The 18,575-nt window shown below is 40.9% G+C and overlaps 6 protein-coding genes across 6 annotated transcripts; 1 reads left to right on the plus strand and 5 right to left on the minus strand.

Annotated features, from left to right (window-relative positions):
• The first annotated feature begins 293 nt into the window (after positions 1-293).
• Positions 294-4,533, plus strand: K450DRAFT_223942 (uncharacterized protein). The gene is made up of 9 exons (XM_051586132.1): positions 294-960; positions 1,028-1,520; positions 1,603-2,127; positions 2,195-2,530; positions 2,594-2,963; positions 3,033-3,341; positions 3,407-3,657; positions 3,732-3,959; positions 4,032-4,533. Exons 1-9 carry the CDS (start codon positions 347-349, stop codon positions 4,197-4,199), a joined length of 3,294 nt encoding a protein of 1,097 aa, XP_051448044.1. The 5' UTR covers positions 294-346; the 3' UTR covers positions 4,200-4,533.
• A 579-nt stretch (positions 4,534-5,112) lies between these two features.
• On the minus strand, positions 5,113-7,281 carry K450DRAFT_277534 (uncharacterized protein). Its single transcript, XM_051593264.1, has 3 exons — positions 7,235-7,281; positions 6,795-7,172; positions 5,113-6,721 (listed from the first exon to the last, which is right to left on the minus strand). Exons 2-3 carry the CDS (start codon positions 7,099-7,101, stop codon positions 5,244-5,246), a joined length of 1,785 nt encoding a protein of 594 aa, XP_051448045.1. The 5' UTR covers positions 7,102-7,172; positions 7,235-7,281; the 3' UTR covers positions 5,113-5,243.
• A 1,291-nt stretch (positions 7,282-8,572) lies between these two features.
• Positions 8,573-10,782, minus strand: K450DRAFT_297264 (uncharacterized protein). Its single transcript, XM_051593663.1, has 3 exons — positions 10,696-10,782; positions 10,239-10,616; positions 8,573-10,150 (listed from the first exon to the last, which is right to left on the minus strand). The coding sequence occupies exons 1-3, from the start codon at positions 10,751-10,753 to the stop codon at positions 8,670-8,672; spliced, it is 1,917 nt and encodes a 638-aa protein (XP_051448046.1). The 5' UTR covers positions 10,754-10,782; the 3' UTR covers positions 8,573-8,669.
• A 371-nt stretch (positions 10,783-11,153) lies between these two features.
• K450DRAFT_291109 (uncharacterized protein) lies at positions 11,154-12,515 on the minus strand (the record flags this gene model as incomplete). Its single annotated transcript, XM_051593576.1, has 1 exon — positions 11,154-12,515. One exon carries the CDS (start codon positions 12,513-12,515, stop codon positions 11,160-11,162), a length of 1,356 nt encoding a protein of 451 aa, XP_051448047.1. The 3' UTR covers positions 11,154-11,159.
• A 902-nt stretch (positions 12,516-13,417) lies between these two features.
• On the minus strand, positions 13,418-14,540 carry K450DRAFT_223950 (uncharacterized protein). Its single transcript, XM_051586133.1, has 3 exons — positions 14,007-14,540; positions 13,799-13,924; positions 13,418-13,718 (listed from the first exon to the last, which is right to left on the minus strand). Exons 1-3 carry the CDS (start codon positions 14,320-14,322, stop codon positions 13,606-13,608), a joined length of 555 nt encoding a protein of 184 aa, XP_051448048.1. The 5' UTR covers positions 14,323-14,540; the 3' UTR covers positions 13,418-13,605.
• Positions 14,119-18,181, minus strand: K450DRAFT_223954 (uncharacterized protein). Its single transcript, XM_051586134.1, has 12 exons — positions 18,123-18,181; positions 17,701-18,056; positions 17,433-17,633; positions 17,238-17,369; positions 17,055-17,168; positions 16,887-16,991; positions 16,725-16,826; positions 16,334-16,655; positions 15,917-16,274; positions 15,338-15,852; positions 14,771-15,273; positions 14,119-14,705 (listed from the first exon to the last, which is right to left on the minus strand). The coding sequence occupies exons 2-12, from the start codon at positions 18,043-18,045 to the stop codon at positions 14,442-14,444; spliced, it is 2,961 nt and encodes a 986-aa protein (XP_051448049.1). The 5' UTR covers positions 18,046-18,056; positions 18,123-18,181; the 3' UTR covers positions 14,119-14,441.
• Positions 18,182-18,575: the final 394 nt, after the last annotated feature.

The raw sequence follows: 18,575 nt of genomic DNA on the forward strand, positions 1-18,575 counted from the left end.
TGACAGAAACTTCCCTTTGCAAGAATTGCAATGAGCTTTTTTGCCGGTAGCTAGATTTTCTCCATTGAAAAGAGCGCACCTGCTGCAACAAGTTCTCCGTTGGGGACTGTTTGATTTATTTTTCCAAAAGCAGCACTTTTTCTTTCGGGGATGAAATTGAAACAATCCAACAGCCAAAATGGCTCAGACGTAAGATTTTGACAAATGGGAAGATTTGATATATTTCAAGCACAGTCCAATCAATCAATCCGTGGCCAGGCCGCTTCACCCGACTTCATATAAATAGCCAGTCATGCAGTTACTGAAATATTTTTTGTTCCGTGTTGTGTAAGCATATCTGTTCACTATGGTTGATGAAAAAGTCCTAGATTCTGCCAGTGTCCAACCGGTGCCCAGGTCTCAAACCATTACTTTTGCTGGCCCCGTTACAAAGCCAAGCATCGGAAGTACATCGGCGGCTGCAAATCCACAGTCTATCATTCTGTACAGGACCCTCTCCATTAAAATTGAAGAGACCCAACGGTCAGACTTTAAGCGACTAGCACCTTCCATTAAGGAATCCTTCTGGAACTTTTTCTCTAGAAGAAAGCAGACAGCTGGCCCTACTGCTGATGAGGAATTGGCTGGTCTTGATTTTCACAAAGTAGAAACGAATGAGCTATTTCAACGATTTAACACGGCTGAAAAAGTTGGACTCGACTCAGAAGCTGCCAAGTCTCGCCTCGACCGCAATGGAAAGAACGTTATGTCCCGACCCCCTTCCAACCTTCCAAAAAAGATTTTCAACTACATGTTTGGAGGTTTTGCTGGTATTCTTTGGTTGGCTGGTATTCTCGCCATCTTGTCCTGGAAGCCTATCGGTGAGCCTGACCCTCAAGCTATTAACTTGTACATTGGCTGCGTCATTTTCTTGGTCATTATCATCCAAATCGCTTTCACTGTCTGGCAAGATTATACAACGTAAGTTGAATGTAACTTCCGTGAGTTGTGTCTGCTGAACATCACCGTTGACTTTTCACATTTCCAGCTCGCAAGTCATGAAATCCATCCACAGCATGCTTCCTGCAAACTGTATCGTATTGAGAGACGGAGAAAAGAAGCAGATTGCTTCATCTGACTTGGTGATTGGTGATGTGGTCGTCCTCAGCTTGGGTATCAAAGTACCGGCTGATTTGCGTCTGGTTGAAGTATCAAGCGATCTCAAGTTCGACCGTTCTATTTTGACTGGAGAGTCCGACGCTATTCCTGGAACTGTAGCAATGACCGATAATAACTACTTGGAAACCAAGAACATTGCTTTCATGTCCACTCACTGCACTCAAGGTTCTGGCCTTGGTATTGTCGTCTCTACTGGCGATAAGACCGTTCTAGGCAGAATTTCCAAGTTGACCTCTGCAAAGGAAGAAGAAACAACCCTCTTGCAACAAGAAATTAACAGCTTTATCATCAAGGTTGCCAGCTTCTCAATCGTTCTAGGTGTTATCTTGATTGCTGTGTGGGCTGCTTGGCTCCAAAAATATGTAAGTTTTCAGATCTTTTAAAAGAAACTTTTATTGTTAGTGTTGCATTCATGGAGCTGATTGAATTGTTTATTCTTCTCAGCATTATGGTTTTATGGATGCTTCTGGTATCATTATTGTTGTATTGGCTTTGATTGTAGCTTTCGTTCCCGAAGGTCTACCAGTCGCTGTAGCAATTACTTTGAACATCATTGCTCGTCGTATGCAAAGATCCAACGTTCTCTGCAAAGTCCTTACTACTGTAGAGACACTAGGTAGTGTATCAGTTATTTGCTCGGACAAGACTGGTACCTTGACCGAAAACCGTATGACTGTGCAAACCATTGCTTTCGCTGCCCACCAAGTTGAAATTGCTAGCTACGACGAACTTAAGTCAGAGGCTCAGGATACTTCAAGTGCTGTCCGAAAATTGCAACTTGCCGCTGCTCTGAACTGTGCGGCAGGATTTGCTGCTGATCAAGAGGATAAGCCAGTGAACACTCGTGAAACCGTTGGAGATGCTACCGATTCCGCCATTTTGAAATTTGCTGAGAACCTCGGATCTGTTCAAAAGGAACAAGAATCTTTCGAGGAAGTTTTCAAGATTCCATTCAACTCTAAGAATAAGGTATGTTCAACGTGCAAATCGCAACCGCTGTCCATTTACGATCTAACCTCCTTCTTTATTCTATTAGTGGATGCTTACGCTTCGAAAGCCTACTTCTGAATCCGCTCTTAAGGAGATTGGCGCCGAAACCCTTGTTCTATATGTCAAAGGTGCTCCAGATATTTTGTTCCCCCGATGCACCTCATACATGGACAAGAATGGCGATTTGCAGCGCTTGACTCCAGAGGCTCAAGCTGCCATCAATTTGTCTCAAGAACAATTGTCTGGAAAAGGACAACGTGTTCTCGCTCTTTGCTCTCGTACTATTGTCCTTCCATCCAAGATCATATCTTTGGATCAAACTGCTGAAGATTTTGCCGCCAGCGTTGAAAGCGCCAATGCCGAACTTACTATCGTTGGATTGGTAATTACTACTCTTGTTACATGACCAGTGAAGATGGCAGATAATAATTTTTTTATGCTTCAGGTCGGTATTGTTGATCCTCCACGCAAAGAGATTCCAGGTGTCGTTTCTACCGTCCGTCGTGCTGGATGCCGTGTTGTAATGGTCACTGGTGACTTTTCAATCACTGCTACTGCCATCGCCAAACAATGTGGTATCATTACCGTCAACAAGGTCGACAACGCAGCGGTGGTCCGTGATCCTTCCACTGTTCCCACAATTCGCGATGAAGATGACGAAGAAACCTATCACAACAACAATGTTACGGCCTTGGTTATCAGTGGAAGCGATTTGATGGAAGGCTTTGTCGATCGTGAATGGGATATCATTTGCAGCTACTCGGAAATTGTATTTGCCCGAACCACTCCTGAACAAAAGCTTCGTATTGTCAATGGTAAGTTGTCTAGCCCCATCTGAATGGCATTTGTCCGCTTTGGTACCTAACTTCACCTCTCAATTCCAGAAATGCGTGCTCGTGGTGCTATCGTTGGTGTCACTGGTGATGGTGTTAATGACGCTCCTGCTCTCAAGGCTGCTCATATTGGTATTGCTATGGGTGCTGGTAGCGATGTTGCAATTGCTGCTGCAGACATGGTCTTGTTGGACAACAACTTTTCTTCTATCTTGGTTGCGATGGAAAATGGTCGCCTTGTATTTGATAACTTGCGGAAGGTCATCATTTACTTACTTCCCGCCGGTTCCTGGTCAGAGCTTTGGCCAGTGCTGTGGAACATTTTCCTTGGTATTCCAGCCCCATTGTCTTCCTTCCTCAGTAAGTGTCATCACAGCAGGTCATTTCATTTTTTCTCAAATCCTTACTTACTCTTTCCCCTCCAGTGATTATTATCTGTATCTTCACCGATCTCGCTCCTTCTTGCTTGGGTATGGTTTTCGAAGGCCCTGAGTCTGACTTGATGCTTAGAAGACCACGTAATCCTAAGAAAGACAAGCTGGTCAGTTGGGATCTTCTCGGTCAAGCCTATTTCTTCATGGGAATGATGGAAATGATTTGTGCCCATTCCATGTTCTTCTTCTACATGTACAAGTACGCAAACATCCCCTTGTATCGCCTTGCTTACTGCTATGAAGTAAGTATCTTAAATTTTGATTTGACTGCTATTGATTGTAGAGTTGTTTTCCTAATATTCCTCTTCTTTTTCAGAACTGGGCAGACGGATTTATGGGACATTCTATCGATGAATTGAACCATTTCGTCAGCGTAGGACAATGCGTTTACTTTGTCACTCTCGTCATTATGCAATTGTTCGGAAACCTCTTTGCCTCAAGAACAAGAAGACTATCTGTTCTCCAAAAAAATCCATTCTGGGGTCCAAGCAGAAACTTGCGAATTCCTATCGCTATGTGTATCAGCATTGCCATTGTCATCATCGTAAGTGCTCTCCCTCAATCTCTGCGTGTATGTCAAAAACAGTGTATTCATTGTATGCTTTCTATCTATCAGATCCTTTATGTACCATTCTTCAACAACGTTTTCCAAACTGCGCCAATTCCTCTTGAGTTCTGGTTTATCCCAATCCCACTTGCAATTGGTATGCTTCTCATGGATGAAACTCGCAAGCTTTTAGTACGATCCTACCCTAAGAGCTTCATTGCCAAGATTGCTTGGTAATTTTTTGACCTTCTTTCGGTCCCATTTCACTCTGCATATACCTTTCACCACATACAATGTACAGTCCTTTAGAAATATTTTGTGGCTATATCATAGACATTTAAGCTCTCGTATTATATGTTTAGACTCTGCCAAAATGAAGTAAAACAGGTTTTTAGCTTCCAATATACGGCCGTTTTCTTTCGAATATGCTATTCTGCCTGACTGCTTGTTAGTCAATGATAATTTCATAAACTCAATGAGATAGTTTGATTCGGCTAACTCAGTGGTCTTTCCCGCTGATTTTGTGATAATATATCATCCTTTCCCTTTGTTCATCAATGTTAATCTCTACACCATTTGATTAACTTTTATATTCCGAATCTCCAATAGACCATCACTATGTTTTACATTCTATCATTCCAAGTACAATCATTGGTGACAATGGCATGAATAGAGAAAGAACAATGATTGTGAAAACAAATAAAGCTCTCTGCTCTAATATCGGGATCCTAACTTTAGAAAACTTCCCATTAAACGTATGCTGATAGTAAATCATAGGAGCATTTGACGCATGAAAATAATTCTAATCAATGTGATGCGAGTCGTGGTACCTAGATAGTCCACACCCACTATGCTGAGCGAGACAATGGAAAAATTCATTGTTTGAAGATGACTGTGTCATAGAAAGGCACATTATCATTGCTAGTGACTTTGACGATGTTATTGGTCAACAACCATACATATTTGAGGAAGACCTTCGGGAAGATTGACGCAATAATTAGCAACGAACGTTATTGATGATCGTAGCTCTCTCATATTCTCAGATTTCGTTCTTTCTGGATTAACTCTGCGATTAAAATGGAATGAAATTTCTTCTTTATCTAGATTTCTTCTTCATTAACGCTTCATTTTAAATGAAGACGTGTCTTTTATTTCGTCTGTCTACGTGGATTTGATCTTGGTCGGTAATATGAAAAACTATGTCAGAACTGATAGTGAATACGTTTTATATAAACGGCGATATGTACAAAAATACAGAGGGAGAGATAATGCCTATATATTCTAAAATTCAATGCCATAGGAAGAAAAGAGATTGGATATCCTTTCAACTAATCTTTCGCCTATAGCAATGTGATCTCCGTCCATTGGCAAATTGTACAAAACAGGAGAGAACAAGTTATTCTTGAGTAAAGTTTTGAGGATAATAAGCGTTTTCTGTAGCGCTTGCCTTGCTTCGTTGGCAAAGTATGCATCCGTTGACTTGGCTAGGTGCAATAAAGGTTCGCTAGCGAATAGCAGCCAGTAAAATTCAATTTTGCATATTTCCACTCGACTCAAAAACTCGTTAATCTTGACGACGGCCATTGCTGCAAGGAACGTAATATGAGTCGACTCCACAGAAGTTGCTTCATCCATCGATATGTCAGAGTTCATCTCAGGATTAAGGGTGTTTCCGTAGACCGAGATCCATTCACTGTAATATATCATTAGCAAAGGCGCAATGCTTGGATCCATGTCTTCAGGAATGTCCATTTTGACAATGTCAAATGGATTATCTCCTATCTTGAGCTCTGGCGGTAGTTCAGTGTACCAGGCCGTAAAATCACTATTTATCTGCCGGAGGGTGGACCAGCTGAGTGTTCGAATAGAGTTTGTAAGTTGTATGCTGGAAGCAATCCTGGAATTACAGCGACGTCTAATGATTTCGAACAAAAACGCTTGCTTCAGTATTGTATGCTGCAATGTATTTTCGCCTAAGACAGGTTTGGGCATCAAAAGCATATCATCCATATTAACGATTTTTTGCGCTGGACGGTTTTCTACGATATAACTTATGTTTTGATCTAACTTTTCGCATAAATGAAGTGCAAGCTTGTAGGTCTCTAGTTCCGGATTACTAGGACCGTCTTTATCCATTAAGGCGTCCATGAAGTCATTCATATGCTGTTGCAAGTACGCTCTTGCGGTGGCTATGAGCAACCAACTCCTCCTAGCATTTTGAAACATCATGTACGTCGATGACAATGTCAATAACAATAGCGGCAAGGTTAAGGGTGGGTGATCTAACAGCATCAACTCTTCCACAAGGTCATTGCAGCGATCTATGTAATACGATGCTTGACTCGCTTGCAGATTTCGAGGTAGGTAGAAGAATGGATATTTGATACAATATCGAAGAGACATTGAGCACCCTATCATGAGTCTTAGATGATGCCCTATAGAGTTATGTTGATTTTGGTTGTAGTATTCTGGATGAAGTAATGGAGTCTTGGTATGTCTGCAGTTGAAATAGGATTGAACCAATGACGGAGTGATTTGCTGATGAAAAGAAGTGATAGAGGACATTCGCAACTCGGCATCAACCATTCTGCGCAATGTTTTGCGATCTGAGTATTCTCTTACATATTGTACTAACAAATTTGGAAAACGCCGATGCCGGAAAGGTATGTACAATGACTCTTCTTGCTGAGGATGTAAGAAATGTCTTGGGACGTTCGTGGAAAATTCCAAGTGCAATCTGTTCAATAATTGTATGATATCTAGAAGGATAGCAGTTAGTTAGAATTTCCCACCTAATAAACATTTGTACGAAACGAACGGGCTATTTCTTACCTGCAGTTCGCTCTATGTTAATATTGAGAGTCAGCTTTTGCGAATTGGATGAATGAATAGTGAGCTCCCAATTTGGATTCGCCGTAGTGTCCGTGTCGTTGAATACGGAAGACGAAGGCTGCTGCTCTAGTAAGTTTTGTGGCTGTCTCTGCTGTAACTGACTTTCTACACTGGAGATCTCTTCTTCAAGCGATTCAATTGACTTGAGAATATTCAAGAAAGTTTTTACACTTTCTTCATTTTCTACAGTGTATCGATCTTCAACTTTACTCTGGACATGCTGAAGTGAACAAGGTGTTCCGCGCATAGTGCATCGGCCACAGTTGTTTTCGTCTCGAGATTTGATGCAGCGTTTTCGATGTTCTCGACATTGTTGACCTATAAAGGGAGAGACTGTTAAGTGAAGCCATACTGGCACAAACAGGTATTGAATTACTAACATGGAATTATTCGAGGCACTGGAAATGTTACAGCAGAAGGATCGCTTGGCATGCTCTGAAAGTGGCATACTTACCAGAACAAAGTTGTCTGTAACTTTAAATATGAGAGTGGCGATTGAATTCACCCAATTTAACCGCCGCTCTACCAAGCACTTTTGCGTAACACTCTCTCTCTGTCTCATTTTTACTTTCACTTTTTACCCCGTTTTTTCTCAGTTGTTAAAAGACGAGAAAAAAAAAGTTATGCATATATTTGCAAGTAACGAGGGAAAAAAAAAGGTCGCAGATATAATAAAAACAATGATCAGGGATAGCAAAAAATCTTCACAGAGAGTGAACGAGAGATAAACAACTGCTTCACGAAATTTCTCATTTTCAAGGAGGAGATTGGACGACAAATATGTTCGTGCCATGGAAATTGATTGCACAAGTCACCACAGAAATTGAAGGAGGGTCAAGTGAAAGAAGCTGTACTAGTGACGCTTTTCTGGACTTCACAGTATTGGTACCCGATGACAAACCCATATCGATTAGAAATCCTATCATCCTCGGCGTGTCATCCCGCCTCACATTGAGCGTTTGGAAATCATCCGGCCCCCATACACGAAAACGAAGCTGGAATTATTTCAGGAGTAGACTTGCTCCAAGTCCTTACCACGGCAGAGTAAAAATAGCGAGCCACGAATTCTTTCAAAGTTTTATTCGAAGCAAAGATGATAACGCCTATTCCGTCGCTCCATAATCTGGGGAGGTGATCTCGGCGTTATAGATTTTTTTTGTAACCGCCAACGGCAGCGACACAAATCCCCATAGATATAGAAAACTTCAACAAAGGAGTACTATGATCTAGGCAATTTCAATATCTTGACAGAGAAGCGTAAATAATTTCGGTAACATGCACCCTCCAAACTGATAGTGGTCATAGACGGCATAGAGGCATTGAAAGCCGCCAGCATATACACTCTGTGGCACACCATCCAGTAGCGCATGTATAATTCTGAAAATATCGCCTGCTACTACAATTTTGATCGTAGATGAAATCTTAAATAATAATCAAAGAGGGCCAAAAGGTCTTGACGAAGATAACATCTCCAAAGTTTGCACTGAATGTCACAGAAGAGCATTAGTCAAATAGCCTTGGAAGGATCTTATGCATCCAATGCGTCGAAAAAGATCATACATGCGGCACACAGATGCATCTGCTGAGGCACCGTATAGAACCGGAAAGCACTACTACACAATCATTCATCCAGGGTGATCTATAAAACTTCCAATCGACATGGCTTGCCATAACCGCTTCCTCCTATACTGGCCCATTCTTGCTTGAGGCACTGGCTAGCTTAGAACGTCAATGATACACTGGCCGTATTTATTTACAGAGCGAATTAAATTATTCTTCATCTAAAACAATTATATCATTAAATGCGGTATCATACTAAAACTTCATGCCATATGTTGAAAAGAGATTGGATATTCTTTCAACCAAACGTTGGCCCAAGGCCATAGGGTCACCATCTCCAGTTATGTGGTGATTATATACAGAATAAAACAAGTTGTGTTTGAGTAAAGTCTTTAGAATCATGAGCATTTTTTGTAATCCTTCTCTTGCTTGGCTGGCGAAGTATACGTCTGGTGACTTGGCTAGGAGCATTAACGGTTCGCAAGCGAATAGTAACCAGTAAAATTCAATCTTGCACATCTCAACCCGACTCAGGAACTCGGCGATCTTGATGACTGACATTGCCGCAAGAAAAGTGATATGAGTGGACTCCACAAGAGTCGCTTTGTCGGTGGATGAATCAGAGTTGGTATTGGGATTCAAAGTACTTGTGTAAACCGTGGTCCATTCACCGTAATATGTCAATAACAAAGATGCAATTCCTGCATCCAAGCCTTGAGGAATGTCCATCTTAACAATATCAAATGGCTTATCTCCTATCTTTAGTTCTGATGGTAGCCCAATGTACCATGCTGTGAATTCACTATTGATTTGTCTAATAGTCTTCCAGTTGACGGTTCTAATGGAGTCCGTAAACTGAACGCTGGATTCAATCCAAGAGCTAGACCGGGTTTTCAGTAGATCCCATAAAAATGATTGCTTGACAAGTGCATGGCGCAATGCATTTTCGCCCAAGACAGGTTTTGGCATCAGGAGTATCTCATCGAAGCTAACGATTCGCTGTGCTCCACTATTTTGCAGGAGGAACGATACTTGTTCATCTGATTTTTTGCACGAATGAAGTGCAAGCTTGTATGTTTCCAGTTCCGGATTGGTAGGACCGTCTTTGTTCTTAATATAATGGATGTAGATATTCATACGCTGTTGTAAGTACGCTCGCGCGGTAGCTAGGAGCAGCCAGCTTTTCCGCACATTTTGAAGCATAAGATGCCCGGAAGACAGGGTCAATAGCAACAATGGCAAGGATAAGGGTGGATCGTCTGACAGCATCAGCTCTTCCATGACTTCATTACATCGACCCATATAGTACGACGCTTGATCTGCTTGTGCAGATTGCGGTAGGTGGAAGAATGGAGATTTGATACAATATCGAAGAGACATTGAGCATCCTATCGCCAATCTCAGATGATTGCCTATAGAATTGTCTCGGTTTTGGCGGTAAAATTCGGGATGAATTAATCGAGCCAGGGGGTCTCCACAGCTGAAATAACATTGTTCTAATAACGGTGTGATTTGTTGATTACAGGACTTGAGCGCAGATATCTGCGAGTACATCTTGACACTCTGTCGTAGTGATTCGCTGTTTAAATATTCTCTTACGTACTGTACTAGTGCTTGTGGAAAACGCCGATGTGGGAAAGGTATGAAGACTGACGATTCTTGCTGAGGATCTGAAAATTGTCTGGGGATGTTGGAAGCGAATTCTAAGTATACTCTGTTTAAAAACTGTATCAAATCTGTATGGCCGAATTAGTTAGTGGGGAATTTTCACACTATGCAAGTAGCCATCTCTCTGGGGTTCCGAAAGTATAGAAGAAGGTTTACCTGCTGTTCGTTCCAGATTAACATTGAGTGTCAATTTTCGCGACTTGGATGAATGAATTATCACTTCCCAATTTGGATTCCTCACATATTCTGTGTCGCTTAAGGAGGAAGATGATGGCTGCCATTCTAGTTGGCTTCGTTGTTGTCCTTGCTGTAACTGCGTCTCTACGTTGGAGATCTCTTCCTCAAGCGCTTCAATGGACCTGAGGGCCATCAAAAACGCTTGTGCGTTTTCTTCACTATCTATATTGTGTTGCTCTTCGACATTACTACGGTCATACTGAAGTGAGCAAAGTATTCCTCGCTGACTACATCGGTTACAGTTGTTTTCATCTCGAGATCTAATGCAGCGTTTCCGATGTTCTCGACATTGTTGACCTGTAATTGCGGAAAGAGGAGAGACTGTCAGTAAAGTCGTTTACATTACATACTGGCGCAAATAGGTATTGGTACCAACATGGAGTTACCCTTGGCACTGGAAAGATTGTAGGTGCTGTTCTAGAATTACTTGGCATGCTCCATAAGAGGCATATCAGACCACTAAGTAGATGCCCAAGTGACGGTTAATTATACTGGCTTTCGTCGAAGACTTTCTCAACGTTTTGTCGGTGTTTGATTTCGGCAACGTCCAACAATAACCTTGTGGTCACTGCTCGTACTATTCTTTGCTTTCAACTGCTTATGATGCTCTCGTAATTGATATAGATAATTTATGATTAATGACTAAAAAATACCATTCAACCGTTATCTCCTATACATAATTTCTGTCCAACTTGGACAAGTCTCATTACCTCTATTCTGAGTTGTTTCTTTACCATAAAAGAAAGTTGCTTAAAATTACGACATAAAGATATGCGTTTGAAGTAAATTATTGAGCATTTTATCCAATGATCTAAGAAGGATCATTGCAGGTATGTTATACTAAAACTGCATATTATACTCTGAAAACAAGGCGTTCAACCTGCCAATTAGTCTCTGGCCAAAGGCGATAGAATTTCCGTTTTCCTGATGAACTTTACAAATAGGAGAAAATAAGTTATGCTGAAGTAAAGACTTAAGGATACTAACAGCTTTTTTTAAAGCTTTTTCTGATTCGTAGGCAATATGAGAATCGGTTGATTTGGCCAGGTACAGTAACGGTTCACAAGCAAACAGCAACCGGTGATATTCAATCTTGCACATTTCCACTTTATGGAGAAACTCTGATACTTTGACCATGGACAGCGACGCAAGGAAAATCATATGAGTTGATTCCAAAAAAGTTGCTTCATCTTTAGAAGGATTGGAGCTTGTATCAGGGTTATAAACATTTCCATAGACCCAGACCCATTCGCTGTAATATGTTAGTTGCAGACAAGCAATGCTTGTATCCAAGTCTTCAGGAATTTCCATGTTGACAATATCAAATGGTTTGTCTCCTATCTTAAGCTCTGATGGTAGCCCAATGTACCATGCTGTAAAATCACTATTTGTCTGCGTGATAGCTTTCCACTTGGCTGTTCGAATGGAGTTCGAGCATTGTATGCTAGAGTCGATCCTAGAATTAGACCGACGAGCCATAAGATCAAATAAAAATGATTGCTTAACTATTGCGTGATGCAATGGGTTATCGCCTATAACGGGTTTTGGCACTAGTAGCATCTCGTCAAAGCTAAAGATGCTTTGTGCAGGACCATTTTGCACCAGATATGATATGTTTACATCTGCCTTTCCGCACAAAAGAAGCATAAGCTTGTAGGTTTCCAACTCCGGATTTGTAGGGCCGGTTTTGTCCATGATGGCATCAAAATAGTCATCCATATGATTGTGTAAGTATGCTCGTGCAGTCGCCATGAGTAACCAACCTTTTCGAGCATCCATAAGATTGACATGTGTAACTGCTAGAGTCAACAACGATAATGAAAGAGTCAAAGGCGGGCTGTCCAGCTGCATTAACTGGTCTATTTGCTCAGTGCAGCGATCCATGTAATACGACAGCAAACGCAGATGAGTTTTTTGAGGTAAATTATATAAAGGTGAATTTATACAGCTCCTCCCTAACAGTAAGCACCCCATCACTACTTTTAACTGATGACCTATGGAGTTATCCTGGTTTTGGTTGTAGTACGCTGGGTGTATTGAAGGAGCTGTGTAATACCTGCAGGTAAAGAATACTTCAGCCAGGCGAGGCGAAAATTGTTGATGATTTGAATTGATTTCAGACATTTGCAAGTCCAAGGATATGGCCCGACGCCGTGATGCACCCTCTAATGATTCTCTGATGCATTTCAACAGCATTATAGGTAATCGGGGAAAGTTAAAAGGTATGGAAACTGATACATCTTGGTGATGCTTAGATATTTGTCTCGGGATGCTGTTACCAAGTTCTGTACAAATTTTGTTCATAAATCGCAGTATATCTGAAATTTTATTTGTTAGAGAGTGATTGGCATACCGGAGGACCTTATTACTCTGGTCTATTGTGAATGAATATCTTACCTTCCGTTCGCTCGATATGTACATTCAGAGTCAATTTTTGCGAGTATGATGAGTGAATCGTTAATTCCCAATTGGAATTGCTTGATGATTCTCGGTCATCTGACATGGATAATTGCCAATCCAGTTGATTCCTCGGATTTCGCTTTAATTGCATCTCAGCAGCTGATATCTGATTTTCTAATGTCTCTATTGATCTCAGCATTTGGAGGAATGCTTGTACACTCTCTCTGCTTTCCAAATTGTAGGGCCGTAGAAAGTCTGCCTCATCATCTTGAAGAGAACATACGATATTTCTTTTGATACATCGTTCACAATAGCCGCCAACTCGCGATCTAATGCAGCGTTTTCTATGTTCCCGACATTGTTCGCCTTAAATAGACGTTCAAAACATAGGAGGAGAGACAGTTGAGTAAAAGGTGTTATGATTGCGTTACTTGAGGACTCTGTACTGTGATACCAACATGGAACAACTCTTGACACTGGAATTGGGGTGTGTTTGGTGGTAAGCTCATTCGACATACTGAAATACAGAATCATAGCAAAGAAAAGTTGGTCAGTGTGCGCAAAATTGGTTCATAATCTAACACGGCTAAACAGTCACTCACTTCGGGGAGGCGAGCAAGTCAAATTACGTATAAACAAAAAAAAATGTGCAATGCGCCTTTTGAGGGATCCTTTAATAGAAATACTGAGAATCATATGGCTCTTTAAATTATTCCTCCGTACAGCGGCACTTTCCTGAGATTGTATCTCTCATACCGGGCCTTGGCATCTTCAAACTACTGACGTTTTATCTCCATTGCTTGGCATGGTTACACGAACTCCGATCAGCGCGACCGATTGAAATTCAAATAATGGTATACGGTTTTTATTTCGGAAAGGTGATGGATCATTCCGCAGTTTTTACACAGAGATGATTATATAGTTTAGCATGATCCAAGCTCTTGTGCTGTGTTATACATTCATATCCCCATTTACAGTCTTCTCGATGGCGTACTTCAGCTAATCAAAATTTTATGTTAACCACCACGAAAGTTTCAAATGAGATCAATTACCCGGAAAAATTCAAAAAGGCAGCTTACCAGGTATTCCATCAGTTGTCTTTTTGAACCAATTTATAAGTAGCCGGTCTTTGATATCATTTGCGCATGAGGTGCAAACAGAAGTGGTTTTGTTGAGTCGCATAGCTGGAGACAACTTGTCGGCACCTAAGAGCATCAATGTAAGTTTAGTATTTCTCTCTATGACAAAAACATCCAATTTAGTAACTGAAGATGCCAAGTAACTTACCACAAGGATTGGTTTCTAGTGCCGCAAGCTGATTTTCAATGCCTTCTTGATAGATCTTTTGAGCATCGGTACCTTGATAGACCATTTGCATGCAGATTAACGTAGACTCATATTCATTGCATCGCTTCATGTTATGCTTGTAATCTTTTTCGCAGAAGTTGAAATCCTGCATTCGCTTCAAGGATCCGTTTTCTGTTTGCTTAGTACACACCGGACAATACCGCTTGTTCTGAACTACCACCAGGTATTTCATGCGAACTTGAGCTGGGTCGTACACAATATACTCATTGTTATGTAGATAACCGTAGGAAAACATATTGGTTGCACTGTTTCCCGTGGGTTTCACTTGCTCTTTATATGGGCCTTGAGGAACAATAACCTGGGAGAAAAGACATTGATAAGTAAGGGGGAAAATTCCAGCTTAAGCGAAGAGAACTACGTTATGCTTACCCCGTTTTTGTCATATTTATGATAAGTGGGATCTGGTCCATACTTTCCCAGTCCTTTGGTTGAAAGATAGCCTTCTTCGCTGTGTTCCATGAACTTTGTTTCCCACAGATCAAGTGTTTTGCCAAGAGCAACCTCACATAATATTAATAGACTGTATGGTTGTGCGTCCACGCTGGTGTAATCGTTGCAGTATCCAGAAGACTTTAAAAAGGTATCCGCGAAATAAAGCCCAGATCCAAACATTGATCCCTGTAATGGTTCTTGGTCAGTAACTTATGCACAAGTACAATAAAAGTGATACTCAAAGTACTAACCGATTCATAAGCCTGGGCCGGCTTAATTCGTAAACCTTGCTTGAGAATACCAATCATATTGCTAATTTTGGAGCCATGCCAAAGCAACATCCTATTGTCGACAGCAGCAAACGGTTGATGTTGGACAGCTTCACTCTCCCTCTCCAATTGGAACAGATGTAGAAGGTCATAGTTTTCACCATTAGGTCCTGCTCCAGTATCTTGCATATATTTGGACACCATGTCGTATGTAGCTCGGTGACCATTTTCAGGTGTTATTTCTTGCATATGACAATTTAAAGATTTGTATACATAGTCGAGCGGATGTAATTGATCCGATCGATGCTGGGCGGCCAAAAGCACATTTGCTGTATAATTGAAGTAGCGAAGGTTGTCAAGTCGGCTCTTTTCTGCATTCAAGGACGGTCTGTTGCTGAGGGGGACAATTCCTCTTGTAGAGTGACTTTTGTTGGGAACCAATAGATAATATTCATTTGAGAGCAGACTCAATTTATGGTGAAGTACTAAAATGAATGAAGTTAGTGAGTTGATAGAAAATGCATGGCTTTTCATTTCTAGTCATGCTACCTTTCATTCTTGCCACATTGTGTACGCCGACAAAGGCTACATTTCCAACGTCAAGCTCAACCAAAATGCCATCAATCTCTTTCAAAATGTAGTATGCCTTTTCAAGAGTTTCTTGAGACAGCTGGCCGAGTGGAAGATCGATCTTGCTGTCTTCTTGAGCGGATTTCAAATGTTTGAAATCCAAACAAAGTCGGAGACAATCCTGAACACCAGTACTCAATTGACTAGGAATAGGAGCTATAGGTATATCCAGCTCTGTCAATACAATACCCTTTTTATAAGGTGAAGTCTGGATCATGTTGAATTTTCCAGGCTTAGACTCAAAGGCAGTGTTTCTTGTAGCCCAATCATTGCCAGTCTTGGACCTGAAAATCTTTTCGAATTCAGTTACGGCTGCCTCACGAGAAGGCAATGGTGTTTTCTGATGCATGCCGTCGTCTCCTTGAGCGCCCCAACGAGTCCATAAGATATCCATTTCTAGTACTCTGTTGTATATAAGAGACATCTTGTAAAACCTGAGACAGATAAACCTTGATTAGCTTGTAACTCCTGGCTGACAAATTACATTTCAACACTCACATATTGCATCCCCAACGCGACGCCATCACATCTGTTCTGTGCAGCAGAATGTCGAGCGGTTCGCCGTTATAAACAACGACCTCGCCAACGTCTTCTAGTTCAGAGATTGGATCAACCTTGGCTTTTTCGTCGAGTTCCATTTCACCTTTGCTTATTCTCTCAGCCTCGGCCTTCTCCAAAAGCATCTTGCGAGCTTCGTCGGCATCCTGCTCAACTGGCATTCGGTGATATTCATATACAGAATCCATTTCGCTTGATTCAAAATTGCCATCTGTAATTTCTTTGCTTCCCAGCTTTATCAGTTCATTGTAGAGGGTTTTGCTGGCTTGCTGTGCTGCATAGTCGATTGCTCGTTTACCTATTCAATGAAGTTAGTATAAATTACCAGACGTTAATGTCATTAATGTTAATGTTTACCGTCGTAATCTTTTTCGTTATTCATATGCTTCCATTCCTTTCCGATGTGCTTGAATAAGAGTGTTATGATTTTGTTGTTCTCATATGAGAAATTTTCAAAGCACTGCACTGCTCTTGTTACGATATTACGGCCAAATTGATCCTTAAACTTCCAATCGATTTCAGCACCATTGGTATTGTTAAGTAGAATTTGGGTTGCCTCATAATTGTTATGCAAGATCGCATGATATAAAGCTGGAACTTGATCAGAGTAGTTTTGAGCAGATTTTTCGTCCTTAAGACAGCTGACGATGTTTCTGTTCGCCTCTCTATTGAGCAGAAGCTAGGGAATATCATGAAAAAATTAGGAATCAATGTATACAAAAACGGCAGTGCTATTACAAATATCTACCTTCAACAACTTCATGTTGTTTTTCCTAATCGCAAACTCAAGTAGAGTTTGACCAGATATCTCGTCGACAATGTTAACATTTGGGTCCAGTTTCCACATGAACTACAGGCTTGTTAGCAAAGAATATTTCTCCTAAATGAGCGATTGTATAACAGCACTTACATCCAAAATGTGATCATCAATCGCCTCTAACATATAGGTGTAGAAAACGCTTCGCTTAGAGTTCGGATCCATAATGTTGACGTTTGCTTTTTGCTCAAACAGCATCTGTTGACACCAAGGATCAGTAAAGATTTGGTAATATAGAAGCAATGTATGTTAAAGTTGTACCTTCGATCTTTCATAGTTTTTGATGTGTAGATTGTACATCAGCGGCGTACGTCCTTTGAGCAGACAATCGTTGGGCGAAATCACATCAACGTTGATATCGTATTGAAGAAGTAACTAATGAAGATTTGTTCATGAGAGTGCACATTGGTAGCAGCAATGTCAGACAGGTGTGAAGTTAATTACCTTGAAGATTTTATCATCCTTTTGCATGCAAGCAGCTATAATGGGATGCAATACATATTTCTTTTCTTTCTTGTCTACTTTCTCCACATAGAGTGATGGATTATTTGGTGAATGACCGGCATCAAGGAGTGCCTATAGTGGAAAGTTAGAATGCATCCCTTCGTCGTTTCAGCTTCAAACGATAATGATACTTGCCTTAAGAATACTTTCGTTCTTATCTTTCACAGCTTGCATGATTGCATTTGGTCTTTCACGGAGCTCTCCGTCATCAAAGGAAGCTCCATGCTGAATTAGCAGTTTTGTCATTTCCAGATTTTTCCATTTTGCGGCTAAATACAAGATCGGTGTAATGTTTCCTGAGCCTACATTCAAATTTGCTCCATTTGCAAGCAATAGCTGTTGAATCGAAGATAGGGTTAGTTACATGTTCAAACCATTTTTAATCGAATGTCGCACGACTTACTTGAACAGCTACAATGCTGTTCGAATCTACAGCATGCCATATCTCGCTCTTTCCTTCACTATCAAGGACGTTGAGTTGTATAGTATTGAGCTGAAGAAGTCGCTTCAAGAGTAGGACTTGATTGAACTTGCAAGCTGAGTGAATGGGTGATTGTTTGTGGTTATCCAACTTAGTAGCATCAACGCTGAAATTGATCAAAAGATTGAAGAAGTCTTCAACGTATTCATCATAAATAGCCTGGTCGAATGGTGAGAACGAGCAGATGATATGGAAAAACGTTTGGTTCAAAATGCTTGAAGATCTAAGAGTTTCGGGATCTGCACTGTTCAATAGCAATGAGGCCATGTGGAATTTTCCTAAGATAATATAAAGGATTAGTGTTTACACATATTCTGATATACGCGAGCCTCCCACCAAATTACCTGTCTTCAGTGCGTCATGTACATATTCTATTTCATGTAAAAGATTGGTGAGTGCGCAATGAACATATACGGAGACGAAATGTACTTACTCAATGGAGAAATATCTTTTTCCATTATGAAGTAACCCAGGTTAAGAAATGATTTTGATAGACTGTATTCGAAGGTTGACATGGATTTTCCGTCTGGCAAATGAATTTTGCCCCGAAGCATGGCACCTTTTTGGCTCATCATGACTGAATAGTCGACGTGATCGTAGATCATTGAGAGATTGACTGGAGAGTTCTTTGAAGATATCTTTGTTAAAAAATAATGACAAAATGTGTCAGTCGCAGCATGTAACGTACCATGTCCTTATCAACTGCGTTCAAATCAGGGCCCCTTTCCAGTAATCGAGTGGTACATGTAAAAGAGCCAACTCTTGCAGCGTAATGGAGAGGGCTACGTCCAAAGATA

The sequence above is a fragment of the Umbelopsis ramanniana genome (assembly GCF_025399195.1).
Source record: "Umbelopsis ramanniana AG unplaced genomic scaffold K450scaffold_6, whole genome shotgun sequence".
Classification (NCBI taxonomy): domain Eukaryota; kingdom Fungi; phylum Mucoromycota; class Umbelopsidomycetes; order Umbelopsidales; family Umbelopsidaceae; genus Umbelopsis; species Umbelopsis ramanniana.

Coding starts and splice junctions, on each gene's coding strand:
- K450DRAFT_277534 (XM_051593264.1), bottom strand. CDS start 7,101: ATGCGCGGAACACCTTGTTCACTTCAGCATGTCCAGAGTAAAGTTGAA. Junction 6,722..6,794: donor TAACATAGAGCGAACTGCAG/GTAAGAAATAGC, acceptor CTATCCTTCTAG/ATATCATACAATTATTGAAC.
- K450DRAFT_223942 (XM_051586132.1), top strand. CDS start 347: ATGGTTGATGAAAAAGTCCTAGATTCTGCCAGTGTCCAACCGGTGCCC. Junction 961..1,027: donor GTCTGGCAAGATTATACAAC/GTAAGTTGAATG, acceptor TCACATTTCCAG/CTCGCAAGTCATGAAATCCA. Junction 2,531..2,593: donor AACTTACTATCGTTGGATTG/GTAATTACTACT, acceptor TTTATGCTTCAG/GTCGGTATTGTTGATCCTCC.
- K450DRAFT_223950 (XM_051586133.1), bottom strand. CDS start 14,322: ATGTTTTCCTACGGTTATCTACATAACAATGAGTATATTGTGTACGAC. Junction 13,925..14,006: donor ACTAGAAACCAATCCTTGTG/GTAAGTTACTTG, acceptor TGATGCTCTTAG/GTGCCGACAAGTTGTCTCCA. Junction 13,719..13,798: donor GACAACTGATGGAATACCTG/GTAAGCTGCCTT, acceptor AATTTTGATTAG/CTGAAGTACGCCATCGAGAA.
- K450DRAFT_297264 (XM_051593663.1), bottom strand. CDS start 10,753: ATGCCAAGTAATTCTAGAACAGCACCTACAATCTTTCCAGTGCCAAGG. Junction 10,617..10,695: donor AGTGCCAAGGGTAACTCCAT/GTTGGTACCAAT, acceptor CCGCAATTACAG/GTCAACAATGTCGAGAACAT. Junction 10,151..10,238: donor TAATCTGGAACGAACAGCAG/GTAAACCTTCTT, acceptor TCGGCCATACAG/ATTTGATACAGTTTTTAAAC.
- K450DRAFT_223954 (XM_051586134.1), bottom strand. CDS start 18,045: ATGGCCTCATTGCTATTGAACAGTGCAGATCCCGAAACTCTTAGATCT. Junction 17,370..17,432: donor AGAACGAAAGTATTCTTAAG/GCAAGTATCATT, acceptor TTTCCACTATAG/GCACTCCTTGATGCCGGTCA. Junction 16,827..16,886: donor TTGATGATCACATTTTGGAT/GTAAGTGCTGTT, acceptor ACAAGCCTGTAG/TTCATGTGGAAACTGGACCC.